The sequence below is a fragment of the Pelophylax lessonae genome (assembly GCF_965119305.1).
Source record: "Pelophylax lessonae genome assembly, chromosome: 6".
Taxonomy (NCBI): Eukaryota; Metazoa; Chordata; class Amphibia; order Anura; family Ranidae; genus Pelophylax; species Pelophylax lessonae.
The window spans coordinates 279,747,874-279,768,525 of NC_138773.1; the positions used below are offsets into that span (position 1 = coordinate 279,747,874).

The window sequence follows — 20,652 nt, forward strand, 5'->3', positions numbered from 1 at the left end:
AGGACCACTGACAATACACAGCCTAAAAAAGCAATGGAGCCGCATCAAGCAAGGCATCACAGATAAAGCTGTAGCCCCTGGACCAACTGATCCACCGACGGGGGGGGAAGCAGTTTCCCCTCCAGGTCCTGGCGTAAAAGTTTAGACCACTCGGTCAGAGTTTGCGACACCAGGGCACAGTGAATATATGGCAGGCCAGAGCCTCGCCCTCCTCTCAGCCAGATCCTTAAAAATGATGGGGGCTTCTCAACCGGAATTAAGCTTTATTTAACCTGAAAACCGGGAAAGTCCACTACAGGTGGGACCGTCCATTTTTTTTAAGCAGGGAATCTTCATAAGGATACCACATAGCAAAATGCTTAGGGACCACAAGAATGCATTTTGGACAACCCCACTGTTTTGGTGACAATGTTGTTAAAGAGGTTGTAAACTCCCCATTTACACTTTAGCTCATTCTAATCTGCCTAGAGAAAGCAATAGATTGGTGCCTGTAAAAGATTACTTGTATAATCTTCCTGTAAAAGTTGATGACGTCATCGGCGCATGCCCAGTTTGTCATTCAATTCACGGCACGGTTTGTGTGCTGTTTATTAACATAACAATGCCTGCTCTCCCTGTATGTGTGAAAAAACGGCACGGCTAAGAAGCTTCCTTATCTCACAGGGGGAGTGAACAAGAGGTCACACAAGGGGAGGGAAAACAGGACACAGAGTCTGCATTACACAGAGATTTCAGCCAAAGATAAGGGCAGAAATGACATCTGCAGGGGGAGGAGATGACATGGCGCAGCCCAGAGCAGGAAGAAGGAAAAAATTGAACTTTTAAAAAAAAAAAAAAAAAAGGTATTTTAAGAAGGTTCTGATTTAAATATTTTATGTGTAATGTATTATATTGTAAGTCCTTTTAAAACATTCTAAAAGATTGATTTTTAAATTTTTTATGAGTTTACTTCCTCTTTAAAGTAAGCAGGAAAGGGAAACACCCTCACCGCTTTGGAGGGCCTGTGGTGCCAAAAGGGACCGGTGCCCCTGAAGCAGCAACAGCCGCATCCTCTTTTTAAAAATTTCACACACTGACAATCATTGCATCCACCAGCTCCTTTTCATGCAGCCCTAGAGGAGCAGAGGAATCATACCCACTATCTGAGCACTCAGGGTGCATGGACACAGACCAGTAGGGCGACTCACCTCCACGGCGGCCGAAACAGATTCAGGATCTGATGAGGCAGGGGGCGCTATATACTAAGCTCACAAAGAAAACAATCAAGGGAGGGCTGCCGACTGATCCCGCAAAGGGGACGCCAACCAAGGGCACACAAATTGACCACTTACTTACTGGACCCTGAAAAAAAAAAAAAACAAAAAAAAACAAAGGGGGGGGGGGGGGGGGTCACCCTCTGCACCCTCCATAAAAGGAAATAATCCTCTTAAAAAAGGGGACTGCCCGCCACGACACAGACGCGCAGGCAGGATACCCCACTAAAAAGGGGCAGGTGCCCTACACAATGGCGGCATGGATGCCATCCAAAAAAAAAAAATACACACCGCCCCCCCCTACAGCACCACCCCTTCCAAAGGAGGTGCCAAGCTAGCTGCATGGCCTAGTAGGCTGCAAGCCGTGGCCTAAATTTTTTTTGTAGAGGTGTATAGATTCCAGCCAGGCAGGTGCCCAAAAGAAGAGCAGGGGCTTCAGCTAACCTCGCTGGACTAAACCCACTTTCCAGAACTGACACCCCCCCCCCCCCCCCCCAGAGGCGCCAGACTTGGCCGCAGGGCCTAGTAGGCCGAAATCCGCTGCCTAAATTTTTCTGGATGCCCAGCCACTTTGGCGCAAGCCCCAGCGGAGCCAACCACCCAGGGGCAGCGGAGGGGAGGGCGGATGCCCAAACGGAGGGTAGGGACTGTGTGTCACTGTGGGTGGCTGTCGCTCAGGAGGAACGCTGCGACCCAGGCTGAGGCCAGGTCGCATGCGCCCTCGCAAGACATTTAACTTACAGGCCAGGCCAGCCCCCCCGTCAATTTGCGGCCGACCATAGCGGAGCTGAGACCTGTGCTTGCCCGCTGACCAGACTGGGGGGACCCTCTGGATCTATATTATTCAGTCGCCCAGTCAGGCAGTCAATAGTAGGTTCTCACAGGAACAAAATAAAGATAGTAGGGGGCAGTATAACCAATGGTCAAGAAGATAAGGAGCTGTGCCCGTCAATGAACGAAAGAAAAACAAACATCAGACAAAAAAAAAAAAAAAACACGGATGTAATTTGCATGAAAAAATGGCTCCAGGACTCTAGCTGGCAGATGTAAACTTCATCTGTTTTTGCTTTGAAAAAACATGACTGAACTGATGAAATAAACAGTCCGCACCTGTGAAAGGTGTCCAAGTCCTATTTACATGGAATTTGTATGCAGCATTTTTCAGTTAAAATAAGTGCAGTTTAAAAGCCACCCATTTACAGACATAGGAACAGTTCCTAAGGTAAAAAACTATTACTGCAAACTTGAAAAAGTACTTTAATAGTTTTAATTTTACATTTTAGATCTAAAAAGGAGCACATGCAGCAAAGTGATTAAGAATTCTGCTGGAACCAACTGTTTAAATTATATGTACAGAGTGGATTACTATCAAAACTAGTAACCTGCAGTGAGGCTATTTACAGAATTTACACAAAAAAAAAAAAAATGACAAAGTGTATCATTACAACAAAGGCAACATGAAATAGTACACTGTGGTATCCTCTGAGACTTGTTTTTAAGTAAAGCTTTCAGAGGCAAAAGCTACCAAAAATACTTTTTCCAGTCGATAAGAAAACGTCAAAAGGAATTTACAATATTAAGTACATATGCAAAAAAAAACCCCACAAGGTCAAAAGTGGACATTTAAAAATAGCAGTGTATACTACAATTTCATAAAACTGAAGGGAAGAAACAAATTACCATTTTGCCCATAGCACGTAATTTTCACCTTGAAAACGCCAAGAGACATCTGTCTGGTCACTCTGGGCATGAAAATGCATCTCATTACTTCCACTTCTAGATAATACTCTCCCAGAGCGTGACTATCACAGAGCTACCAGTGCTATAGAAATAATCAGCATTCTGCCCATCAAACCTGTTCCCTATACGACAAGGCAGGTACTTAAAAAAACGCATTCATTCTTTGTCTGAAACCTATAATAATGAATATTATGTTTAAACATCTAATTGAAGCTGTGAATAGAGAAGTACAATTCAAAGTATGGACAAACACCACATGATGGATCTCTAAAAAAATGTAGGCAGTCTTTGTAATAAAAAATGTTCATCAGGATAGAAGTAAAAGTGGCCTGTAAATGGGAATTGCGCAAGACACATGGAGCTGAACTAAACAGAGCTGTCGTGAGGTGGCGAACTCCATCGTGACTGCAGATGCCGAAGAATGCTGTTTGATATTGTCCCAAGTTTGTCTTGCATTTCAAAAAGCTGGCTTCCTGAATATTTCCCAAGCTCCTCTGTAGTCACCAGCATAGAAAGTGTATTAATCTGTGCTGGAAGGTCTGGGGTGGCTGCAGTTTCTACAGGTGCTGTAGCAGATGCCTCAGGCAGGTCTGAAAAGAAAGCCAGAATTAGGTATGGTGAAACTCATGAAATAAGCCAGTACTCTAGGGCAGGGATCCTCAAACTACGGCCCTCCAGCTGTTGCGGAACTACACATCCCATGAGGCACTGTAAAACTGACATTCACAGACATGACTAGGCATGATGGGAAATGTAGTTCCTGAACAACTGGAGGGCCATAGTTCGAAGACCCCTGCTCTAGAGTTTACCGTACAATCGAATTTAAATCAAAACTAAGCAATAGGAGGACCTACCTAAACTTTCCAGTCAGTTTTTACTCAATCAAGCAGGCCCTTGCACAACATAGTTGGTAGATCCAAAGATGATAGTATAATATTGCAAGGTGTGGGACGAGCTTTACAACTATCATCCGCCATTTTTGTGAAAATAAGTCTCAGCTGTAATACAGTATCAGTGATACCTGCACAGCACCGTCATATGCGCCCAAACGTGCAGCCCCATCTGCGCCCAACAGCTGAAAATTGGCCTGGGCAGGAAGCAGGTAAGAGTGCCCAGTAGGCAAGTGGTTAAATGCAAATTTTAGAACAAGCAAAATGCACCAAGTAAAAATTACCACATTAACTACTTGCATTCCGCAAGATATTTACCACCCTTCATGAACAGGAAATTTATAGCCATTTAGCGCTGCGCTGCTTTAACTGGCAATTGTGTGGTCAAGTAACCCTACACCCTAATGAAATTTATAATTTTTCACACAAATAGAGCTTTCTTTTGATGGTATTTGACCACTACTGGGTTATTTTTTGTGATTAAAAAAAAAAAAAAAAAAAAAAAACAAACACCCTATAAAAACGATATTTTCTTCTTGGTCAAAAAAAAACCTATTCAATAAAATCTTTTCATAAATTTAGGCCAAAATGTATTTTGCTACACGTTGTGTGAAACTAAGGCTGGCCATACACTATACAATTTTCTTGTTCAACTTTCCTTTAGATTTACCAAAACCATGTAATATAGGGTCAAACCTAAACACTTTCAATTTGTATGCAGTCAGGCAGGCCCTTGCATTACATAGTTTAAGGTAAATCTAAAGGAAATTGAATAAAAAAATTGTATATAGTGTATGGCCAGCCTTAGTGTCTACAAACTATGGTATAGATTTGAAAATTGATCCATTCTGATGCACCGACGGACTATCTAAAATGCCAGAACAGTACAAATAGCCCCCAAATGATCCTTTTTGGAAAGTAGACAGTCAGAGCCATTTAGTAAGAAGGCATGGCGAGTTTTCTGAAGTTGTAATTTATCAATTTTTTTTTCTGTGTGCCGTGTTTGCGCAGGAACTGCGTTTCCAGCAGGAAACCGGTCTCTGAAACTTTTTAATAAAGTGACTGCACAGAAACCACATTGTGCTTTGACAGCATGTGTACAGGTGTGGGAAACCACACTGTTTTCTATTCCATAAAAGCCAATGGCACTCCTGTGCATTTTCTTAAAAGTAGCACGGTTTTTGTGCGGCTGTGGAAAACACATTCCTACACATGCAGATGTGAACCCAGTCCAAGAGAGCAGGATATATAGCAGCGATTCTTTAAGTGCGTGACGTCTGCAATCTGAAGATTAAAGTATCACAGACAGTTCCATGTGTTCGGAATCTATGTTGCAACTGTTCAGTTTGTAGTTCACAGAATTGTAATCACTTCCAGATCGCCCGCCGCAGTTTTACGTTGCTACTTTGACATTCAATACCTAGGTTATGGGGCAGCAGATAGCTGCCATGACCCCAGTATTTTTTTTACTGGGCGGACGGTCTGGATTCACCCCAGGATCACTTATGGGATGCGGGAGAGGTGACACCCCCCCCCCGGCCGATTCCCGGTCGTTTTTCGCGCTTACCAGAGCAGTGGGCAAGCTGGCTCCCACTCAAATATAGCCTTGGAGGAACGGAGCGACGCCTTAAGGGGCCCATTTTTTTTTCAAGTGTAGATGTGAGATGTGAGGTCTTTTAGATCCCAGATCTCACATTAAAGAGGACCTGTCCTGCTTATTTCTATTACAAGGGATGTTTACATTCCGTGTAATAGGAATAAAAGTGATGAATTTTTTTTTTTCAAAGAGACGGTGTAAAAATAAAAGGTAAAATAAGAAAAAAAAAAAAAGGTTTTAAGCGCCGGAAGCGAACGCATATGCAAGTTGAGCCCACCTATGCAAACAGTGTTCAAACCACACGTGCGGTATCGCCACGATCGTTCGTGCAAGAGTAATAATTCTAGCTGTAGACCGCCTCTAACTCTGGGTTGGTAATCTGTAGACATTTTTAAAGCATCGCCTATGGAGATTTTCAAGTACTAATGTTTATCGCAATTCCAAGAGCGTGCACAATTTTGAAGTATGACATGTTGGGTATCCATTTACGTAGTGTAACATTATCTTTCACATTACAGAAAAAAAATTGGAGTTAACTTTACGTTTTTTTTTTTTTTTTTAAATGCAGTGAAATGTATTTTTCCACAAAATTTGCATTTGAAAGACCGCTGCGCAAATACCGTGTGAGAAAAGAATATTGCACCGAAAATTTTATTCTCCAGAGTCTTTGCTAAAAAAATATATAATATAATGTTTGGGGGTTCCAAGTATTTTTCTAGCAATAAATACTTATTTTAACTTGTAAACAACAAGTGTCAACATTCTTCTAGCATACAGCTACATCCTCGATCAAAATCCTTTTTGCGAGGTGAACTGTCCTAGCTGTTAGATTTAAGTTCACTTTAACAAAACTGATTTTTTTATTTTGTTATTAGTTAACGGATACATCTTGCAGATGCCAATTTTGGTTTTGAGCATCTAAACTTCAATTACTTACAATCATGGAGTGGTTAAAAATGTGTGATTTCTTTGTAGCGGAGTAAAAAACACACTAATACCTTGCAAAAGATCAGACAAAACCTGAAGTGCCCTGGACAACTGTCAGATATTTTTCTTGGGTCCCCTGCTGAACAATTCAAGAGTACAAAATGGAGGCTCCAGCTTTCATCATTTTAGGCAATTTCAGTTCTACCATGGAAAATTTTCAAGGTTTACCCATGTTTAGAGAAAAATAAAAAACAGACTTCCCAGAGAACAAGACAATACCTGTTTCAAGTTTTTCTTCAGCAGATATCGGTTTCTCATCAAGACCATTCATTGGCTTTTCAACTTCATCAAGGGCAGCAAATTCATCAAATCCTTTTGCCTTTGTCTAAAGCCAATAGGAAAAATGACTTGTGTAAGCAATGCAGAGAGGTTATGGCATACAACTTCCCAAACTTACTCCTAACTTACCTGCTGCTCATGGTAGGTTCTCAGAGCTTTTTTCACAGTAGAAATCTTTGGAGACCGGATTGGTAATGTCTTAATTTCACAAGGTGTAAGCGTACTGAGGTCACCAATTGTTTTTATATTTTTAGCACGGATGAACTGTACAAGTCCTCTGGCCCTATAAAATATATCTATAAATATATATGCATTTGGTACAAGACGACAAGCTCTTCAGAATGCACTAAGCAGATCTCTCACCACATATTGGAAGTAATCTGTGGAAGAATGACATCAATGGACGCTGCACAGTTCATTAGGGCAGGGTAGACGCTCTCTTTCGGAGATGGCATAGACTCTTTGGTCATTTCTGAAATCTAAACAAAAAGTTAGCAATTTTAATCATTTAGCAAACCCTAAAAAGTGAAATCCTAATATCAGTCAAACTTCTAGGGAGGGGCTTGTAAAAGGACCCTATTCTGGTCTGTTATGACACAAATGATGATCTGGGCTTACCAAACTCTTCTTTGAACTCTTAAATCCAAGAACACGAGACCCAGGAGAGACAAATCCTTTGGTTGGAGTGGTGATAATCTAGCAAATTGAAGGTACAGTCAAGCGACCGGCTACTAAAATGCAACCACACTAAACACACGTCAAAAGCATTGTAACATTACCTTTGGCTGAGTACTCGTTAGCATTTTAAGACTTCTTGAAGATGGGGAGTTACTTGAATTGCTTCTAATCACAGGGCTACGGCGATCAATGTCATCTGCCAATCCTTCCTGATATATTGGATCAGCAAACGATACTCTCCTTATCTGCTCACATAAAACAAGCCTTTTAAAGTGGAACTTTACTCTCCAAATAAACATTTTTAATCCTCGTGCCTTCCAACATTCGTAAATAGGAGAGCATATCATATTTACTTTTAGTTACTTCCTGGTTTTCTGCCTAGGCAAATGTCATATCCCAGAAGTATCCAAGAGGGGAGGGAATAGGAGGGGTTCTCTCAGCTAAGCACACTCTCCTGCATGTATACTTGAGCTAAGGGCAGGAAGTTAAAACGCTACACTAATCATTTGCCCTTACACAAAATGGCCACAGCCAGCAAAGCTAGGGGTAGTTTTTCAAAGATTTCTCACAAAAATAAAGCATTGAGACATGGGTGGATAGGGCAGTTTGCTTTAAATATTAAAAATAAGTTAGGGTTTTTCATTTGTGGTGCTCAGATGCAAATTCTGACAACCAAGTAGCATTTTCAAGGTACTGACCCCCTTCAACTCAAGCAACAATCTAAGACAATTTTTCTCAACTCCAATTCTCAAGTACCCCCAACAGGTCATGTGCTCGGGATTTCCCTCAGATAAACCGACTGTGGTAATTACTAAGGCAGTGAAACTGATCAAATCACCTGTGCAAAATAGAAAGCCTGAAAACATGACATGGGGGTACTTGAGGACTGGAGTTGAGAAACCTGATTCTAAGATACATAAAAATATAGCACCAAAGTAAACCAATGACCGTGATGGTGCAAAACACGAAATTGCTAAAAACTGGACTCTAACCACTTCAGCTCCGGAAGGTTTTAGCCCCTTAATGACCAGGCCATTTTTTGCAATTCGGCACTGCGTTACTTTAACAATTGCGCAGTCGTGCGATGCTATACCCAAACACAATTTTCTTTTTTTTTTTTTTTTAAAACCTCTGTGGTTTTTAGATTTTGCACTATAAACAAAAAAAGCTACAATTTTGAAAAAAAAAACCCGGACCCATTTTTGGGGACCAGTGACACCAATACAGTAATCAGTGCTAAATATGACTGTTACTGTATAAATGACACTGACAGGGAAGGGGTTAATTACTGGGGGTGATCGATGGGTTAAAAATATGCCTAAAGTGCTTGCTAACTGTGGGGTGGGGGCTCTGTGAAAGGCACACCGAGATTGGTGTTTCAGCTTAGCTGAAACACAATCTCATTGTGCCTGTCTGACAGGAGAGCCACCTGCTTTGTTTACATAGGCAGACGGCTCTATCAGTTTTCCCGAAGATTGCGGGAGGCCAGGGGCGATCGTTCCCACTCTGACGCAGTCTGGCTCCCGCTGTCTATTCACATGCACATTATCACGTAGATCTACGCGATCATGCACAGCCGAGCCACCCTGCCGCAGTAAATTTGCGTGGCACGGTCGGCAAGTGGTTAAAATGTATTTAACCCCTTCTTGGCCTTTTCAGAAGTTCTAAATGCCGGGAGGCGGAGATTCAGATCATGTGACCGCTGTGATTGGCTGTCACATGTTTAGAAAGCTTCCAATCACAAGTATGCATTAGGATATTTTCAGTACTCCCTGGTTACTGTGCTGGGAGCGTGATCTCAGCGAGATAGTTTACACGGGGAAGCATATATGTGGCTACTTGTAGTTAAAGGCCAGGCCACATATGTGTACGGCCGATGGGAAGTGGTTAAACATGTTACAAATTCAATGATTAAGATGTTGATAAACTGCTTGATATGAAAGTATGCTAAAGTCACCTTGTTAAGTGGAGAAGGGGAGTCTATTTCCTGCTGTTGTCTCTTTAACCCTTTCTTTAGAATGCTTGTTGAAGGCGAAGCAGAAGGGGACCAGTTGAAGCTTCCACTGGGGCTGTCATTGGCTAGGGCCATAGATGTCAAGCCTTTTAGTTTAGGTGGTGAATCTGTGCTGGACTGTCCTTCTCGCAGACTTATTTGCATATTTTCAGATCCTCTTGGAGCGGCACACTTCTCTGCAGCAGTCGTTAGATCTTCATCCACTTTTGCTCCTTCAGTCAAGGTGACCTTGTATGGCAATATGTCAGCTGATGGAAATATACAAGTTTCTGCATTCTCTTCACAAGTCCTCTGAGCATTTTCCATCTCATGGTAAATTTTCTCTTCATCTATGTTCAAAGTTTTCTCTTCAGCAACCAAATCTACCCTTGATTCCTGACAGATTTTGCTTTCTTCCCTCTCCCCAAGAGGGGCTGTATCAACGTCTGCTTCAGGTTTATTGGAAGGAGCTGTGTCCATCTCAGTTTGGATCTCCTCAGGATAAGCTGTACCCACCCTTGCATCAGTTTCCTCAGCAGAAACTTTGCCTACCTCTACTTCAGTCTCCTCAGCAGAAACTTTGTCCGCCTCAGCTTTAGGCTTCCCAGGAGTTGTGGTTACCTCTGCATCATTCTCCCCTGCAAAATCATTTTCCACCTGTCCTTCAGTTACTTCAAAAGGAGCTTTGCCCATCTCTGCTTCAGTCACCCCAGCAACAGCCTCTTTGGGCTCAGTCCGCTCAGCAGAAACTTTACTCACATTTGCTTCAGTGTCCTCAGCAGAAGCTCTGCCCGCCTCTGCTTCAGTTTCCTTAACAGTAGCCAACTCAATCTTTGCAGGTGAATTGCCTACTATTTCAGTAACTTTAGCAGGGGCTGTGTCCACCCCTGCTTTATTCTCTTCAGCAAAATCCTGGCTTGATGTGGCAGAGTGGTCTTTTTCTTCACCTTCAGCCACATCATTACCCCCATCTACTATAACCTGAGCATCTTCCAGCACCACCTCTGGTTTTGCACAGGTCTCGTCCCTTGTGGATGCTTCAATGGTCTCTACATCAAAAGTCTTACAGTCGTTTTCTTTTTCTGCCTCAATATTTTGTTTATCTTTTGCACATGGTTCTTTAACACATTGCCTCTCAACGCTCAAACTGTCATTGTCAATTTTTTGAAGCTCTTTCACTTCTGCAGGTTCAGTTAGGGATTCCAAAGCTTCTATTGTTTTTGTTTGAACATAAATTTCTGTTACTTCCTCTGTCTCACTCTTACTAAACTGAACTGTTTGTTCAAGCTCTGACTCAGTGTCTGATTTCATCTCTATGGCAGAAACTTTGAAAAATGCTTGCTGTTTTGCTGGAACAAGTGGTGTGCTAACAGCGCACGGCCCTGAGAAAGTACAGTTAAACTGTATGTCAGAAGATGAGTTGATGGTCTTGTTTTTACTTTCCGCTTCTTCAGATTTTAATTCCGTAAAAGACTTTTCTTGCTTTCCTGAGGCCTCGCAACAGTCACAAGCCTTGGACCTTCTGACTCTCCGACTTCTTTTATGGGGACAGTCAAGCGACGTTGAAGTGCTTTCAGAATTCCTAAAAACATCAGAAACTGCAGTGGAAAAGTCACCAGCAGAAGGTTCAGTCATTAAGCTTTGCATTGTGCTGCCAAGTTTGGTAAGTTCATATGTTTTGTTGATTTCCAGAGTAGAGCCCAACTCTGTACTCCTGCCATCCTCCAACCTTGGAATCTTTGCCCGCGATGCAGAGTTATCTGTAGAAATCATGTAGGTTTCTCCATCTATTTCTGTTTGGGAGTCCATCTCAGAGGGCACATCTGAAGCACACTCACTTTTAGTTGGTTCCATGTCAAAATTATCGGTATCATTCATCTGCGACTCCTGAGAGCTTTCCTCTTTTTCCTTCTTTTCAGATTCATCCACTTTCTTAGGTCTACCTCGTTTTCGCTTGCCTGTTGGTTCTAGAGGTTCTGAATTATCAGACTCTGAATTTTCATTGGCAGCCTGAACAGCCTGCAAAGACCTTCGTGTCTGATATCTAGATCGGCCTCTTGTCATCTTCTCGCTGGAGTCTGGAAGTTCGTCATCGTTATCAGTGTTGTTCTGTGTTTTATTACCTTGTGAACTTTCTTCAAGATTTTTGGAAAACTCAGCATCTTCTTTTTTTATCGTTTTCACAAGATTTTCACTTTGTTGCATAGTAGGAGTTTCTTTAGATGGAGGGATCTTTTTCAAATCTATTTTTTGCTCTTCTTTCACTTGGGATTGTTTTTCTGTTGCAGCCTCTTTTTTAACAGTTTCCATTATTTCCGATTGCCTCCTGGAAGAGCGCCTCAACACAACTGGATTACGAAGTGCTTTCTGAGGCAGTTGAGCATCTTCCTTTACTGCTGTGCTAGTCTCTGGTGGAGTGTTTTCTTTGAAATCTGTAATATTCTCTGGTGCTGAATTTTCCTTATCATGGTCCACACTGTTTTCTTCCTGCTGAGGCGGCTGAGATTCTGGCACACACTCAATGTCTTCCATTTCCTCTGCAGGAACCACACCAGCTGCACTTCCACATTTCAGACTAGGTTGTTCAGGTGCTTCAAGTTTCTTCTCTGTGTCTTCAGCCTGGCGTAAAGACCTTGATCGTCTTCTGGACACAGGTTTTGATTTATCATTCAGTGATTCAGTCTCTGCCTGCAATTTATTTTTCTTTGTTTCTTTTTCCTTGCGTTTTTGGTTTGTAGCCTTTACTTCTTGACTATCTGGCACTAAAATAACTTCTTTTGCTTTTGGAAATTTTGCTTCTGACAAAGGGCTAAAAGAGCGATTCTCAGAGCTGTCAAACTTTTCCAAGGTGATAAAAGACTGTCTCCTGCTGGCGGGTTGTGGTGGAGTGCCCAACACCATGTCCGAAGATGTAGAACTATTGCTGACGTTTGAGGAGTTTTGCACTTCTTTTGAAGTGTTCAACAAAGCGGAATCATTCAAAGATTTTGACTCTTCAACTTTATCCTCTAGCATTTCAATATCTGCAACTTCTTTGGGTTTATCTTCCTTTACGTCTCTTCCCTTTTGAGGCGTTTGTTCTTCCTGGAAAACCCAAAAAAAAAGAAAATGGATATATACTTTTCATTTAAATATGTAAAAACAGAATTAAGCCTTATGAAAAAGGCCATGCATGACATGCAAGAGCAAGCGCTGTGTAAAGACCTTAAGTGACATTAAAGGCTCTTTTATATTTATCTACACACACACCTCAAAATTAAAGGAACACTTTCTAATCGGAGTGTGGCATCAAGTCAATTAAACTCCTGGGATATTGATGTAGTCAGTTCAGTAGCAGAGGGGGCTGTTAATCAGTTTCAGCTACTTGCTATTAAAATTAGCAGGTGCACTAGGTGGGCAACAATATGCCCTAAAAAATAGGAATGGTTTTACAAGTGAAGGCCACTGAATTTTTTTTTTTACCTACTCATCTTTTCTGACTTTTTCACTAGTTTTGCATTTGGCTGTGGTCAGTGTCACTGCTGGCGGCTTGAGGCAATACCTGGACCCTATAGGAGGTTACCACAGGCAGTCCACCTCCTCCAGAATGGCACATCAATATGTGCCATTGCCAGAAGGTTTGCTGTGTGTCTCAGCACAGTCTCAAGAGCATGGAAGGGATTCCAGGAGACAGTCAGCTAACCTAGGAGAGATGGACAGGGCTGTAGAAGGTCCTTAACCTATCAGAAGGACCAGGATCTGCTCCTTTGTGCAAGGAGGAGAACAGGATGACCCTGCCAGAGCCCTACAAAATTACCTCCAGCAGGCCACTGGTGTAAATGTCTCTGACCAAACAATCAGGAACAGACTTCATGAGGGTGGCCTAATGTCCTTTAGTGCAGGGCTTGACAAGTTTTCCTGAAATCTAGGAGCCAGTTTTTTTTTTTTAAACAACCAAGCTTTATTTCCAAAAAAATAACATACTAAATTTACACAAAGACGACTAGAACCCCACTCTCCTCTATAGCGCAATCAGATGGAAACTGACTGTTTCCATCCGATGCCATCTGATCCGATCCACGGGATGGATAGAAAATAGAACCACCATCCATCTGTTTTTGGCAGACAGGATCAGATGGTGGCAGATTACTGCTCCATAGAGGAGACTGAAGGGTCCAATCAGTTCTGCCTGAAAAACTGACAGGCGGACCTGATCAGACAGCCCGTGTGAAAGGGGCCTTCGGCTGTGGCATGGCGATGAGGGGAAAAAAAAAAAAAAATTATATAATTTTTTTTATAATTGAAAAAAGAAAAATGATTATTTTTTTAATAATTAAAAAAATAAAATAATAATAATAATAATAATAATAATAATAAACCCCACTCCCTGTCCACTTACCTTTTAAGCAAAGGTAAGTGGACAGGGAGATGAAGCCTGCAAAAACTTCCCTCTCATCTCCTCTTGGGGAAGGAGATGGACAGGCATTGAGGACAGGCAGGGGAAACAGCCATTAGTTTACTGCTTGTCAAACTCCCGGCCACCACAAGAGGGCGCCAGTTCCCCCTTCTCTCCCTGAAGAAGGCCGGAAAGCCGCGGCCTCAATTTTTGGACGGCGCGGTAGTCCGTGCACTCGGTGAGTGGTTGGGGGGGGGGGGGGGGCGCAAAACGGACAGGACACCTTTTGCAGTTCACCCCAGGCGCCAGGTCTCTAATTCTAGGCGCCAATGCGATCTGGCGCCCGGGGTTTGTTGAGCCCTGCTTTAGTGGACCCTGTGCTCACTGCCTGGCACTGTGGAGCTCGATTGATATTTGCCATTGAACACAAACTGGCAGGTCTGCCATTGGCGCCCTTTGCTTTTCATAGAGGAGAGCAGGTCCACCCTGAGCAAATGTGACAGACGTAAAAAAGGACCAGAGAAGCCGTGGAGAATGTTATGCTGCCTGTAACATCCTTCGGTTTTGGTGGTGGGTCAGTGATGGTCTGGGGAGGCATATCCATGGAGGGACGCACAGACCTCTACAGGCTAGACAATAGCACCCTGACTGCCATTAGGTATCAGGATCAACTCCTTGGACCGCTAGTGCAGTGGGTCCTGTGTTCCTCCTGGTGCACGACAATGCCCGGCCTCATGTAGTGAAAGTATGTAGCCAGTTCCTGGAGGATGAAGGAATTGATACCAATGAATGGCCCCCAAGCTCGTCTGACCTAAATCCAAAAGAACATCTCTGGGACATTAAGTTTCGGTCCATTTGACACCACCAGGTTGCACCTCAGTCTGTTCAGGAGCTCAGTGAAGCCCTGTTCCAGATCTGGGAGGAAATACCCCAGGACTCTTATCTGTCATCTCATTAGGAGCATGCCCCAACATTTTCAGGCATGCATACAAACACGTGGGGGCCATTTTGAGTTGCTGCAATGAAATTTCAGCAAAATGGACCAGCCTGCTGCATTTTTTCACCTTGGGGGTGTCAATGTATTCCTCCTCAATGTAGGTTGATAACTTTGATTGCCATCAAACGATGTGTTCGGAAGGAAAGGATGCCACTTTACCCAGTCCATATCAGTATAGATATCCAGCCTGATATTTTTCCCTACTGAGATCTGATGTGTTTTCAAAGTGGTCCTTTACATATACACACACACACTATAATTTTAATTAGAGCTGCACGATTCTGGATAAAATGAGAATATTTTTTTTGCTCAGAATAAAGATCTCACAGCGTAACATCTTTCACATTATACAAAAAAATTGGGCTAACTTTACGGTTTAATTTTTTTTTTTTTTATTCATTAAAGTGCATTTTGCCCAGAAAACTACGTTTGAAAGACTTCTGCATAAATACAGTGCGACATCGGGGGAAGGGCAGGGTGGCTGCTGCACACAGGTGTTTTTTTTACCTGCACGCATTAAAACTTTCAGCCTTCACAAACACTTCAATTGTTCTTTGGTTATACAAGCATTACTCATGCTAAATAGAAAATAGTTTCAAACAATAAGCAGCATAATGGTGTGTGTGTGACATTATAAACAATTTTCAAAATATAAGGTGTGCAAGACTTAATGAAAGCATGATAATATGCTTACGTTGGATTGAGCAGCATTTTCTGTAGCATCCACCTTTGCTTCTGGCTTATCCCTAGTATTAAAAAAATAAAAAATAAATAATGAATGACAATACTGGGAGATGACAATTTTAAGTCTACGTAGTTAATATAGTATTAGTAAACTAACTGTACTTACAATGAATTTTCCTGGCTCTGAGTATATTGCGTGAACAAAGTGGTGTCCTGTGATGCATCTAAATTGTTATACATGGTCGGTATGTCCACCCTGGCAAAATTGAAGAGAGGTTCAGGCAACATTGTTCAACAAGTTCACATATAAAAATAAAAAAACACAAAAAAAAAAAAAAAAAAACACCTTTATAGATATATCTTCTGAATGCCATATTTCTAGGACATCAACTAGCCTGCTATGCCAGCTTTTTCAAAAAAGGGCAAGAAAATGGTTGCAATAGGCAAAATCATCGCAATAGTAAATAACTGTAAAATATTTGTTGGAAATGGTATCTAAAACAACCTATACTAAAATCTAGATAAATGTCCCACTTTAGACTAACATTTCTTTACATGACCACAGAATAGAGCTGCACGATTCTGGATAAAATGGGAATCACAACTTTTGCTTAGAATAAAGACCACGATTGTCAGTTTAACAGCTTTCACATTATACCAAAGATTGGGCTTTTTTTTTTTTTTTTTTTTTTTTTATATATACGTAAACATTTTTAAATTGCATTTGAAAGACCACAGCGCGGCATAAAATATTGCAACAACTGCCATTTTATTCTCTAGGGTCTCAGGAAAAAAAAAAAATATATATATATATATATATATATATATATATATATATATATATATATATATATATATATATATATATATATTTTTTTTTTTTCTTTCTATACAAATATAGATATCCACCATGATATATTTCCCCATTAAGATCTGATTTTTTTTTTTTTTTTTAAGTGTTCCTTTCAATTTTCTTGAGCAGTATATATGGATTTTACAGGAAGTCAAAAATCCCATTATTGCAGTGTAAGCCCTGCTGCATATGGCCGAGTCACTACAGAGGCATACCTTATGCCCCATACACACGTGCAGATTGTCTGCAGACTTACCAAAACCATATAATATGAGGTCAAATCTAAACACTTTCAATTTGTATGCAATCCGGCAGGCCCTTGCACTACATAGAAAAGGTAAGTCTGCAGACAAAAGTCTGCAGATAATCTGCACGTGTGTACGGGGCATTAGTCATAAATTGCTCTGCAAGAGATCTTTTTGCAATAAGGGTTTATTTACTAAAACTGGGAGAATGCAAAATCTGGTTCCGTTCTGCACAGAAACTCTTCAGCTTTAAGTTTTTTTTTTTTGCCAAAGCCTAATTGAACAAGTTAAAGTTAGAAGCCAATTGGCTACCATGCACAGCTGCACCAGATTTTGCACTTTTAGTTTTAGTAAATCAGCCCGTGTGTCATGCCAGACTAGACTCTGTCAGTGCACCTAAACCGCTGTTTTCCCAGGTTGGCTCTGGAGAATTGCTTTTAAGTGACCATTCTTTTCATTGCACTTTTTGTTCATTCTTTGGTTGAGCTGCACGATTAATCCTTGAGAAATTGCAATTCACCCCCCCCTTTACAATTTTAAAACTGCATTTCCCCTATTCATACAGTGAAGAGTCATGCTCTGCTCACAGCTGTCCAAAAAAAAAAAAAAAAGCCTGCAGCATATACATTTCTCAACATTGCCAAGGCGGTGTGATAACTATAAACAAAGTATAATTTTGTTCCTTTAGATCAAAGGAATGAACTTCCGTCTGTAAATGAGGGCAGTTTAACCACAAATAAAGCCTTTTTCTGACACTTGTTGCTTACAAGTTAAAATCAGTATTTACTGTATTTGCGCAGAAGTCTTTCAAACGCAGTTTTTTGGGAAAAAACTGAATTTTTGTAAAATCTTACCTGTAAAATTCCTTTCTCTGAGTCCGACAGTCGTCGCCTCTTCATATTCGTCACAATGGGGTATTAGACTTTGCTCCGAAGGAGTAGCTAGGCAACAGAATATGTTAACATTAAAGCTTTTAACATATCCCACCCACAGGGGGTGGTCCCCTCAGTAAATACCCTCCTACTTCCTGCAACCATATCTCAGTTTCAGTGGAATAGCAGTAGAGTATACAACCAAACCCCAAAAGAGGGGCGGCGACTGTCGGAGGACTCCGAGAAAGGAATTTTACAGGTAAGATTTTACAAAAATTCCGTTTTCTCTTACGTCCTCCGACAGTCGCCGCCTCTTCATATTCGTCACAATGGGGACGTCCCAAAGCAGTGCAAACATGAGGGGTGGGAAACGCAGCCGTGCCGTAAGGCAACGCAGTCTCCACATCAAAGAAAGGAACCTTACCAAAGAAAGGACACCAGCTGGGCAACATGAAAAAAAACTTGCTCAACAGGAGCAACAACCCAGGAAAAACAAATAACCCAGGGATAAAAACGTATCCCAAACAGCCAGGGGTCCAAAATAAGGGACCCTAAGGAACTGCCGCACTAAGAACCTTGCGGCCAAAGGAAGCATCTGCCGATGCCTGAACATCTACTTTGTAGAATTTTGTGAAAGTGTGTACGGTCGACCAGGTCGCCGCCTTACACACCTGGGCCACAGAAGCCCCATGACGACAGGCCCAAGATGTACACAGAGATCTAGTAGAGTGCGCCTTCACAGGCACAGGAGGAACTTTTCCCTGCAAAGCATATGCCTGTTCAATGGTCTGTCTGATCCATTTGGCGATGGTAGAAGCCAACGCCGCCATGCCCTTCCGAGGACCTTCCGGAAGAACAAACAAAGAATCCGTCTTGCGAAAAGACTCAGTCGATTTAAGGTAAACCCTTATTGCCCGAACAACATCCAAAGAGTGCAACATCACCTCCTTCGGATGTTTAGGCTTTGCGCACAGCGAAGGTAAGACAATATCCTCATTGAGATGGAATTCCGAAACTCGCTTCGGAAGAAAAGAAGGATTAGGTCGCAAGACCACCTTATCCAAGTGAATGACCAGATACGGAGACTTGCAGGACAAAGCCGCCAGCTCCGACACTCTGCGAGCCGAAGTGATCGCCACCAAAAAGGCGACCTTTTTGGACAACAGACGAGATCTCCCTGATCTGTTCAAAAGGAGCACGTTGTAACACAGATCGAACGAGATTCAAGTCCCAAGGAGGCAGAGGTTCCCTCCTAGGAGGGACCAGATGCCGCACTCCTTGAACAAAAGTGCCAACCAAGGAGTTAGCAGCCACAGGACGTTGAAAAAGAACGGCCAGCGCAGACACCTGACCCTTGATCGTAGCCAGCGCCAAACGCTGGTCGACACCCGTTTGAAGGAAGGACAACACCAGAGAAACAGAGTACGTGCGAGGTGAAAACCCCCTGGACTCACACCAGGCAAAATAGGCCTTCCAAGTACAGTAATAGACCTTCCCTGAGGAAGGTTTCCTCGCGTTGATCAACGTGTGAATGACCTCAGGGGAGAGACCCCTATCCTTCAGGACCTCGGTCTCAACAGCCAGGCCGTCAAAGCCAGCGACTGTAAAGCAGGATGGAATATCGGCCCTTGAGACAGGAGATCGTCTCGAAGAGGTAGAAGCCATGGGGCGTCGACCGCCAGATTCACAAGGTCTGCGTACCAGGACCGGCGAGGCCAGTCCGGTGCCACAAGAATCACCGTGCTGCGTTCCGAGTGCAACCTGTGAAGGAACCTGGACAGCAATTGAATCGGCGGAAACTCATACATCAGCTTGTACTGATGCTACGGGACCACTAACGCGTCCGACGCGTCTGCCCGAGGGCCGCGCGTCCTTGCCACGAACCTTCTCACCTTGTTGTTCAGACGAGACGCGAACAGGTCCACATCTGGCAGACCCCACTTCGCGCACAACATCCGGAAGACAGCCGGGTGGAGAGACCATTCCCCCTGATCCAGGGTCTGGCGACTCAGATAGTCCGCCTGCCAGTTCTCCACCCCCAGAATGTGAACTGCCGTTATCGCCGGGACATGAGTCTCGGCCCAAGACAGAATGTCGGCTACTTCCCGAGCCGCTCGGGCACTCCTGGTGCCCCCTTGGTGGTTGATGTAGGCCACCGCCGTGGCATTGTCCGTCTGCACCCGAACCAGACAGCCCTGCAGCCGGTCCGTCCAGCGGCGAAGGCAAAGATTTATCGCACGCAATTCCAGAATGTTGATCGGAAGGGAGGACTCCCCCCTCCGACCAAGTTCCCTGGGCGGACAGAACGCCCAGAACACCACCCCAGCCCGACAGGCTGGCATCTGTGGTTATCACTGTCCATGAGATAGGACGAAAGGACTTGCCCCCCGACACCATCGGGGACTGGAGCCACCACAGAAGATCCCTTCTGGTGCAAAGGCTCAACGAAATTAGAAGATCCAGAGATTGGGGTCGCCCGTCCCACCTGGACAGGATCTCCGCTTGGAGACCCCGTGTGTGAAACTGGGCGAAGGGAATCGCCTCGAAAGCCGAGACCATCAATCCCAGACATCGCATGAGTCCCTGAGGGACCTGACTTCCTCCTGAAGAGTCCTGAGCTTGTCTTCCGGCAGGAAGACCTTCGCCTGGACCAAGTCCAGGATCATTCCCAGGTAGGGAAGACGAACCGACGGACTCAGCGTCGACTTTGGAAAATTTATCGTCCAACCAAACTCCTGTAGAGTTTGCATCGTGACGGACAGGTCCTTCTCCAGACCCTGGCTGGACGCAGACCGAACCAGAATGTCGTCCAGATACCCCAGGACAGAGATGCCCTGAGCTCTCAACAAAGCCAGAACGGGTGCAAGCACCTTGGTGAAAACCCGTGGAGCTGAGGCGAGACCAAAAGGCAACGCCACAAATTGGTAATGATCCTCCGCACCGGCAAATCGAAGGTACCTCTGGTGACCCTCGAAAATCGGGATGTGAAGGTACGCATCCTTCAGATCGATGGAGGCCATGAATTCCCCCGGAACCAGGGCAGCCACCACCGACCGCAGGGATTCCATGCGGAACTTGCGAACCCGCACAAAGCGGTTCAAAGCCTTCAAGTCCAGAATTGGACGAACCTTGCCCTCCTTTCTGGGCACGGTGAACAGATTGGAATAAAACCCCCGAAATCTGTCCCGATGAGGCACCGGAACCACCAC

The 20,652-nt window shown here is 43.4% G+C and overlaps 1 protein-coding gene across 1 annotated transcript in view; it reads right to left on the bottom strand.

Moving 5' to 3' along the window:
• Positions 1 to 3,158: 3,158 nt before the first annotated feature.
• Positions 3,159 to 20,652, bottom strand: part of RIF1 (replication timing regulatory factor 1) — a 68,748-nt gene continuing 51,254 nt past the window's right edge. The window contains exons 28-36 of the mRNA XM_082262409.1: positions 15,640 to 15,729; positions 15,484 to 15,535; positions 9,382 to 12,501; positions 7,526 to 7,669; positions 7,365 to 7,442; positions 7,110 to 7,225; positions 6,876 to 7,029; positions 6,687 to 6,792; positions 3,159 to 3,583 (exon numbers count right to left, since the gene is read on the bottom strand). Coding sequence (XP_082118535.1) covers positions 3,360 to 3,583; positions 6,687 to 6,792; positions 6,876 to 7,029; positions 7,110 to 7,225; positions 7,365 to 7,442; positions 7,526 to 7,669; positions 9,382 to 12,501; positions 15,484 to 15,535; positions 15,640 to 15,729 — 4,084 coding nt within the window. The 3' untranslated portion in view covers positions 3,159 to 3,359. The remainder of the gene's footprint in view (positions 3,584 to 6,686; positions 6,793 to 6,875; positions 7,030 to 7,109; positions 7,226 to 7,364; positions 7,443 to 7,525; positions 7,670 to 9,381; positions 12,502 to 15,483; positions 15,536 to 15,639; positions 15,730 to 20,652) is intronic.